At 43.9% G+C, this 10,000-nt stretch overlaps 1 protein-coding gene across 1 annotated transcript in view; it reads left to right on the top strand.

The window, feature by feature from the left end:
- The window catches only part of LOC134441413 (DNA nucleotidylexotransferase-like), a 137,247-nt gene that overhangs the window by 91,173 nt on the left and 36,074 nt on the right, over positions 1–10,000 (top strand). The window contains exon 9 of the mRNA XM_063191708.1: positions 5,344–5,595. Coding sequence (XP_063047778.1) covers positions 5,344–5,595 — 252 coding nt within the window. The remainder of the gene's footprint in view (positions 1–5,343; positions 5,596–10,000) is intronic.

The following is a 10,000-nucleotide window of genomic DNA, read 5'->3' as shown; positions in this document are numbered from 1 at the left end:
GAACATTTGAGATAAAAGGAAGTTTCTGGTGAAAATACTTTCAAAGGGCAAAAAAAGTTCAAATTAAACATTTAGGCTACCCCCTGGAGAAAAAAAACCCATGATATCAGTGAGCGAACAAAAGCCATGCTGTGGCTTTCAGTGAAGATTTTTCTGATTACATTTCATTCTGGAAGAGAAGAGAAGAGAAGAGAAGAGAAGAGAAGAGAAGAGAAGAGAAGAGAAGAGAAGAGGAAAATAATGCTGCTTTTGGTAGCGTGTTGCTAAGTGCCTCACATCGTAAAACAGGAATGGCAGTATTGGTAGTGGAGCTGGGCAATATGACGATATATATCGTTATCGTGATATAAAAGTGTATATCGTGACCTTTCTCCTATATCGTTTATATCGTGATAGTAATTTTATCAATTTTATACAATTGAATATCATTTAATTGCATTTCATGTTGTCACAATACACACTATAAGTTCATGTAACTGTAAAAATAAGAATAAAAAGATCAATTTTAAAGAAAGGTTGTTTTGCGACATGAAAAAATAAAGAGCAACTAAAGAGAATAACTGACAACGTATGTAATTGTGCTATATCGTGATATATATCGTTATCGTGACATAAAGTAATAAATATCCTGATATAGTTTTTTTTCCATATCGCCCAGCCGTAATTGGTAGCGGTGCAGCTAGTGAAGGCATCTGAATATTCTCACCAAATTCATACATACCATTTTAAGGTTTTTTAAGATATTGTTTGTATTAGTAACTCAGTCTGTGAGAGGCTAAATATAGCGTGAATGTTTGAGGACGTTTTAAACAACCCCCCGTCCCTCCAACTATTGATTTGAAATTGCCTTTGACACTTGCTATTGGATAAGATTACAACTGTGTGTGACATCATTCAATGTGACATCACTTCCTGTAAGTGCTCTGTAAACTCAGATGGCCTTGTTAGGGCCCTTTTTCTCTGTACCTGCCCATCTGTTAACATGGAGGGAAAGAGGGAGACAATGGGAGAAGGCCTTTTCCCCTTTTGTACTGTAGCACTGTAGTATCTAGTACCGTAGAGTGAAGTAACAATTAATATCGAAGGAAAGTAAGGTATCTAGGAGCCTTAATATAATGTATAGGGCTGGGTTCAAAAGATCGAAACGCGATCCAATATCGATTCACGTTCGAAAAGAGCAATATCCATTCACAACTTTGTGGATCGATCTTTTGAAGGTCATTATAGGCGCTATTTTCTCAACCACATCCTGTAGCTCTCTTCCACAGTTTCCCACTTATTTCTCACACACCAAGGTACTTCATGTTTGTGTGGGCATCAAAGGCTGAGTTATTTAGGTTTTTATAACCGGTCTTAGAATTCTAGGCATAATTGGGTTAAAGTGACAGCCCAGCAATACAAAAGATCGATATCGAATCGGATCGTAGATTGAATCGGATCTTAGCCTTTTGGATCGGAATCGAATCGATCAAGGGAATTTGGATTGATTCCCAGCCCTAATAATGTTATACACACAATACATTAAGACATACACACATACGGTAATACACATAATATAGACGATGCAGGACAGGTCACACATATTGCACACAACTGGAAACGTACATTACATTATGACATTAACATCACATCAACATAATGAACAGCTCAGCATACACGCAATACCAAAGACAAAAGGGAGTAGCTGCAGCAGCAGTAACGACAGCAGCGGGGCCTGTGTGACGGATGATCTTGTCGTACGCTGATGGGAAAGCGAAATGTTCCTTGTAATTGCACACGAGCAGCGCACCTCCACTCGAATCCCACAGAGACAACGGGCGTGGGAATTCTGCCGCAGCCTGTGTGAATATCGACGTTAATGTGAGTTAATTACATCGTGTGGGTCGTGGTGCGGGAGTTTGAGGGAAAAGAGTGGATGAAATAGGATGGGGGGGGGGTAGGCTGCGGAATTCGGAGCATGGGGAGAGGATGGGAAGGAGCGGATGGGAGGAGAGAGTTATTTGGAGGAGACGAGGAGAGACGGGGCAGATGAAGATGTTAAGCGGAGGAGAGAAGGCGAGTTGTGGGAGGCAATGAAAATGAACAAGGTAACAGTTTGCATACCCAATCATGTAACTCAATCAACTCAACCAGCGGTTGAAAGAGGAAGTCAAGGTGAGGGTGGCCTTGTAAGAGTCACCGTCTCAGACATGAGATGGAAGGAGAAGAGAGAGGAGCAGTGCACCACTCCCCAACTGGAAAACTGAGAGAAGGAGGACAAGATAGGATGACGAAGGATGAGAGAAGGAAAGAGATTGGAGGTGGAGTGGAGATATCAAGATGAGGGTGGCAGGTGGAGGGTCTCGGTCTGATCACGCAACTCAGACATGAGATTGAGTATTGCCAGCTCCTCATGGAGTGTGTTTACAGCAGGGGCATGTCATGTTGATGTTGTAGTACTGCTCTCTAACCGCGCGAATAGACCAGGCGCGATGCGATTCAAGCGACAGAGTGCAGCAGCAAGCGATACGAGCGATTGAGGAGACTAGAGTATGCCCGTACAGGCAGAAGGCAAAGCATTCAAGCATTCCCATTGGCTGTGGTCACTGACCTCTATAAAGTCATTGGCTGTCGCGGCTTGTCGCCGAACCGCGTCATAGAAAGTTGAAAAGATTTCAACTTCAAACTGTCGCGCTCGTCGCGCAAATCGCTCTAGTCTCCAGAATCGCTTTTGTCGCGCGACTCAATACAAAGTCAATTACTTCCGTCGCTCGATTCGCTCAGATCGCCGCTGGTGTATTTCTGCGGTAACAGGGCAGCGAGTGAGTCCTTGGCAGTAATCATAAATGTGTCATCGCGTCATCATGATAAATGCACTAAGGCATAAGCACAAATAACTGTCATTACTTTATGCTTGATCACAGGATTGATGTGTGTGTATGTGTGTGAGAGAGAAAGTGTGAGTATGTGGTGTGTGTGTGAGAGAGAGAGAGAGAGAGAGAGAGAGAGAGAGAGAGAGAGAGAGAGAGAGAGAGAGAGACACACAGACAGACAGACAGAGAGAGAGAGAGACAGACAGACAGACAGACAGACAGACAGACAGACAGACAGACAGACAGACAGACATACAGAGAGAGAAAGAGAGAGACTCTGTTTGATTAATATGCCTCTTTTCTGGTGGCCGAGTCGCGCTGTGTCGAGCTGTAGGCCTACCAGAAAACCGGCAGAGAAGAGGCAGTAGAGTTTGTACCATGAAAATGTAAAAGCATCAAGAACAAAAAGTAAACAAAACTGCCATAAACTGAGCAGAATTTCAGGATATCAGAGAGTTGCACATCGTCTTGTGTGTTATGGCCGTGTTTATTGTGTTTACATAAAGATATATACGTAAGTCATAAAATTTAAACAGACCTGCTGTACAGACAACACAATGATATTAGTAGTCATGGAAACTGCAGCTAATGTGCCATTTGGGATGGCACGGTGTTGGTAGTGGTCTGCTGTGTATACTCTCTGTAGTATCTCTCTCCTGAAGGCAGTTACATGAACCTATACTCACTGCAGTCTAAGCAGTTTTATAGGCTTGACCAGTCCCTCAGAATATAAACATTCTATCTTGGGGGATACTAAAGGATTACTACACTCATGTCATTACTTTATAATGCACCCCTCGTTGTTGGGCATTGTTGGAAAGCCTTTGTTTTTGTGCCATATTTCTTATGATCATCATTTTATGCATTCATATTTACTGTCCGTGTGTACCGCGTCAGAGGCACATTCACATGCTTCACCTTATGAGAGCTAGGGGGGGAATCATAGGCCGCCTGTTCAAGACAAATTGAGCTCGAGAGAAAGATAGAGAGAGAGAGAGAGAAAAGAAGAGAGAATGAGCAAATGAGAGAGAGAGAGGGGATGAGAGAGAGAGAGAGCCTTGGTGTCAAAGAAGGCGCTAAGTGATTGTTAGACTTACTGGCAGTGTGTTGGACAGTCTTCTGAACACAGTGGCCATTAGGGCTGGAGTATAAAGGGGGCAGGCGGCCCATCACTCTGTCTGCAATTACCCTCCTTTAGGCCGGCTGCCTCCGCAGATTTATGACCAGTTCGGGAAACACGACGGATCAACAATTATTGCCCGCTCTGAATTAAACTGACAATTTGTAATGCTAAGTGCCCCGCACGGCTGCTACTCCTATGTCTATGTCTCTCTGTGCCTCTCTCGCTCTCTCTGTCTCTCTCTCTCTCTCTCTCTCTCTCTCTCTGTCGTTCTTTTTTCCTGCATTCCTTCTTTCTTTCTTTCTCTCTCTCTCTTTCTTTCTTTCTTTCTTTCTTTCTTTCTTTCTTTCTTTCTTTCTTTCTTTCTGTATCTCTCTCTCTCTCTCTCTCTCTCTCTCTCTCTCTGTGCCACATCAGGGCAGGGTTAGAGTAATCAGGCCGGGACGGAGAGGAAATCAATTTGAAGCCTCCACACATCGCACTGCACTTAACTGCACTGCACTGCTCCCCTGACACCACAGACAGGACAGCCTCTTTCTTTGTCTCTGCCCCAGCATGTCTGTCCACTGCTGAACACGCACGCACCCACCCACCCACGCACCCCATGCAGGCACGCACGCACGCACGCCTGATAAAAATGTTTCCTTTTGCTCAATATGAGGTAAAGTGGATTTGTATAAGGTTTTGAATCTGAACGCTTCATGTACCTGTATCCATTTCAGATTTTTTAAATCCCTACTTAAATCTCAGCTTTAAAAGTAGCACTATTCTTTTTTCGGGAGCCAAAACTTTGCTAACTTGTAAATGAAAGGCCCAATCAGATAATATTAAGTATTTTATGCGACAGTGAATCCAGGAAGTGGCTCAGCATGACCATTTATGGTCGGATATCTATCATCCTTTACTAGTGGTGTGGATTGGCACTGCCCTCATGATCCGATTCGATCACGATTCGGGAGGTAGCGATTCGATTCGATTCGATTTGATTCGATTCTATGCGATCCGATCCACTCTGATCCGATTCAATTCTACAATGCATTGCAATGCATTACATTTCTACTGAAAGCAAAGCAAATGTTTAATCAGTCATGATGAGGCAATACAAGTAGTCAGATACTGAGCAACAATTTATTGGCTGTTTTCTGTATCAGTCTGGATCAGTCTGTATCAGTTTTGTGCTTTTATGTAATTTAACATTCATTTGCTCCCAAAATATCCACAGAAGTAATTGAAACTTGAAAAAATTGCCGGATCGATTCTGGAACGTGCCGGATCGATTCTGGATCATCCATGCCCCGCATTGGATTGCATCGCCGAATCGATCATTGTTGACACCACTATCCTTTACACTATTTCCCTTTCATCTGCCAGGGCATTCTGCTGTACCAGGAGTACCAGGAGTCCACCTTTGACAAGAGCCGGCTGCCCTGCCGCAGGTTCGAGGCCATGGACCACTTTCCAAAATGCTTCCTCATCATCAAGCTCCACGCAGAGGTGGTGCCGGAAGGGGCACTGTCATGTGACCACGGGGACCACCGTGGTTGGAGAGCGGTGAGGCTGGACCTTGTGGCGCCACCTGCTGACCGGTTCGCCTTCGCACTACTGGGCTGGAGTGGATCGACGGTACAGTATTCACCTTATCCACGATTACAATGGCGGCAAGGTTGCTAGTGTTAAATCATTAAGACGGGCTATGAGCACTCTAACAGGAACTAGACGACAGGGTATTCTGTGGCAGCACGAAAAACGTTTAAATAGGCGGGGTTTGTGGCCAGGGTAATAAGGTTGATAGCTTAGTTTTGAATCTGTCCAACCTGTTAACTCATTTGTTACATAGTGCTTTCCGTAGTATGTGAGTTACGTAATTTAGTTCGCTACATTCTGCAGTGCAGTTAAAAAAGGGTCACTGGTTCAATCTTTTTACTTTTCGTTGCAGTTATTTCAGTGGAAAGGGCACTTTGTTTAGAAGGAAAAGAACAAACAGATATCACCCTGAATACAACCCTGAAGCGTTAACTCCAATTAAATGTCAAAGTTTATCTCAATACAGATGGTAGTCAACCTTCTTTCCTTGAAATAAAGTAAGCAACATGCAAATTTGAGACTTTACATTGGTCATCGGTGTGGCATGCAAATTGAAACGAAAATGTGCGAGTCCTTGACTTAACTACTTTGAAATAGTGTAACTTATTCTCTTCAAAAACGTCCCATGTGTTTGAGAAGGAGTTTACAACGACTCTCTTCTCTGGACCCTCTGGGGACATGCAGTGGTGGTGCAGCATTTTCAGAGGAAGTCTAGACAAGTGTTGTAAGACAAAAAAGAGTGCTGTTAAAGGAACCATCGTGTTTGCTGACTGGCTGCTGCGCTGTTACAGATTGCCACATGCATAATTAAAATACTGAAAGTGCACAGAGAGTACAGTACGTGGTGGTAAAATTTTATTCGGATATCAAGGAATGAGATTTTTAAATATTCTGTTCTGTACTGCTACTGTGGCCACATCATAACTAAAGTTATAAACACTTTAGTTTTATAATAATATAAAAATTGGAATTGAATTCAATTTACAGATTTTTAAAAATTTCTACTCCAAGATTTTAAATTAAGCAGAGAACTCTGAAACGATACTATACTACACTATACTGGCCCGGTACATTTTATTAAGTTGTCTTAAGACTTCCATATTGTGACATTGAGGTTCCGCTGACTGCCGCTGGATAACATACATCCCGTGAAGCATACATCTAGGCAATGAAAAAAATTGACTTTCCAGCATGACATTTTCCTTCTTTGGGGGGGGGGGGTGTTATTATTTTTCAGATAGGACAGTGGAGGAGAGACAGGAAGCAAGGTGGGAGAGAGAGAGACAGGGAAGGATCGGTCGCTCGTGTAGCAGTCCAGTGCCCAGCTGTTTGAGGCACAGCTGGGCTAGGAGGACGACAAATCTAAACTCCACAATCCAGACAGAGCTCCACACTTCACACTACTCCTCACAACTAGACACACTACTGTACATGGTCATCGCAAACAGCTGTGCCCTTACACCGCTTAACAGCCGTGAATTGAATGCAGTAGATTCCCTCCAGTCATCATTATGCCACTCTGGATAGAGGTCCAGATGCATTAAACTCTCTCTGCTCCGACAGGCCACAGCGGGGGTGGAGGGGTCCAGGCTGACGGCACACACACAAAGAAATACGAACACATGAACACACACACACACACACACACACACAAACACGCACACATGCATGCACGCACGCATGCACACAAACACACACACGCACACATGCATTGCACACACACGCACACACACGTACACACACACCACACACACACACACACACACGCCACACACACACACATACACACAGTGCTCAGCTCTCTCCCCTGAGAATGCAGCAGCTGACAGGTGGAGTTAGTCGCTGCCGCCTACAGATGCAACCTTACAGCTCACAGGGGTGTCATTGAGGTACTTATGCCCTCTGTAAGCACCCTCCATGGGGGCCCCCGGCACCTCTGATGCCCGGCAGCTCTGATTATAGCAGCACCCACCCACACACACACACACACACACACACACACACACACACACACACGCACACACGCACACACGCACACACACGCACACACACACACACAATCACCCACACACCCAATCACACACACACACACATCACCAGGGGTGTGGCAAAGGGGACAGTTGTCCCAGGCCCAGGGAGAGAGGGGCCCCAGAATCGGATCCTCATTACATTGCACTTATTGGATTGGGGGGCTCTTTCAGATGACTTTGTCCTGGGCCCTACCAAAGCTGTCAGCGGCCCTGCCCATCACACCTACAGCTCCACCGCTGATCTGCCTCCTGGTCCTCCAGAGAGAGTGCGAGCTATCCCACAATTCCCACGAGGCTGTTGAGATGCAGGTGACCCCGAGCCTTACAGGCTGGCATTGGGACAAGCTGTAAATAACACTTAGCAGATCGCCACGGCAGGAATTTGCAGGTAGAGAGTACAGGAGGTGAATGGGAGGTGAATGGAAGGTGAAGGCAGCTCTCAGGGATGGCCAGGCGTTGCTAACATGGCATACACGCAGTAACAGGCGTACACGGAAACATACCTATACAGCACACATGCGTTTGCACACACACGTACACACGTACACACGTACACACGTACACACGTACACACGTACACACCAGTGCTTTACACTAACTTTTTCGCTTACCAGCCATTTTGGCTAGTGGTTTTCCTGACTCACTAGCCATTGGGCCTCTTCACTAGCCATCATTTTCTTAACCATCATAGCAGCTTTAATGAATTATATAATAGGCTGTAATAATGTAATGTAGGATAATATAACATAATATAGGGCCTAACATAATATAATATAATATAATATAATATAATATAATATAATATAATATAATATAATATAATATAATATAATATAATATAATATAATAGCCTATAATATAATATAATATAATATAATATAATATAATATAATATAATATAATATAATATAATATAATATAATATAATATAGGGCCTAATAACTAGAATTGTTATTAACTGGTCCATGCATACATGCATGCTATAAGAACAGATGAACTTATCTGAGGAATGGCATAGCCGTGCAGAAACACCAAGCACAGTGTTGTGGAAGGGCACAAATGTAAGCTACATGAGAGCAAAATATTTCCGTCTTTGATCTGAAGGGCACTTTCGATGCGCAAAGTAGATAGTGCAAAGTCATTGCCAAGCTTCGCATGTCCTCGGTCATGGATGTGGAATAACAACTCTTCTGGAATATTTTCTCATAAAAGTAGGCTATCCACTAGAAGGCACACACATATGCGGCCGGTAACTAGGCCTACAGAAGGAGCTACGACTTCCTTTCATTCCGTTTAATATTGAGTTGTTTAAAATATAGGCTAAACGGACGCAAGGCAAGATGGGCACATGCGAAGGGACATGGGACATGATTTGTGCAGTCTGGAAGGCTACTACTGCGCGTTGTTTAAGCCCCGTTTGACAGTCGGGAACAACGGCACAAGAAACATGGAGGAATATTAAGGTATGATGACATACAGGCAAATCAGAAAATTATTTAAACCGAACATTATTAATGCCGCATGTGTCCTTGTCTTATCACTGCGCTAATTAGTCTCAAGACTTTCACAAGACTGAGGTGTTCTCCTCTCGCCTTGGTCATTTTAATGTCCACTGCTACTATGCATTGTAATGACAGATCCCAAAACAGGTCAGTTGAGATGAACTTCGCTACTTTATTTTCACGTGAAGGTTTTCAGTAGTGGTGTCAACAATGATCGATTCGGCGATCCGAATCGATCCGGGGCATGGACGATCCAGATCCAGATCCGGCAAGTTCCAGAATCAATCCGGCAATTTTTTTAAGTTTCAATTACTTCCATGGATATTTCGGGAGCAAATGAATGTTAAAGTAAATAAAAACACTTCAAAACATTGCAAGACTGATACAGACTGATACAGAAAACAGCCAATAAATTGTTGCTCAGTATCTGACTACTTGTATTTCCTCATCATGGCTGAACATTTGCTTTGCGTTCAGTAGAAATGTAATGCATTGCAATGCATTGTAGAATTGAATCGAATCGGATTGGATCTAATAGAATCGAATCGAATCGGATCTACTACCTCCCGAATCGTGATCGAATCGGATCGTGAGGGCAGTGCCGATCCACACCACTAGTTTTCAGTGACATTTCCAAACACGCGCTGATGTGCTGCTGGTAGCTCGCTGCTGCCACTCATATTCGCAAGACTAGCTCTATCAGATTCCTCTCGCGCGTGAGACACAGGTGACACGTGACACAGGTGCTTCATGGGTATTGTAGGCTCGCGAAATCGCATTGCATTGGGCTTGTAGCAAAGACGGTCCGAGGGGAAAAACTACAAAATGCGGTGCCTCAGCATTTAGAATAGTAACGGACCCGCCAGAATGGCTAGTGAACCTTCGGTATCTACTAGCCAACGCCGACTTTCA

Source organism: Engraulis encrasicolus, chromosome 24 (assembly GCF_034702125.1).
Source record: "Engraulis encrasicolus isolate BLACKSEA-1 chromosome 24, IST_EnEncr_1.0, whole genome shotgun sequence".
Taxonomy (NCBI): domain Eukaryota; kingdom Metazoa; phylum Chordata; class Actinopteri; order Clupeiformes; family Engraulidae; genus Engraulis; species Engraulis encrasicolus.
The sequence above is the reverse complement of the archived record's forward strand: the minus strand, read 5'-3'. Positions and strand labels throughout refer to the sequence as shown.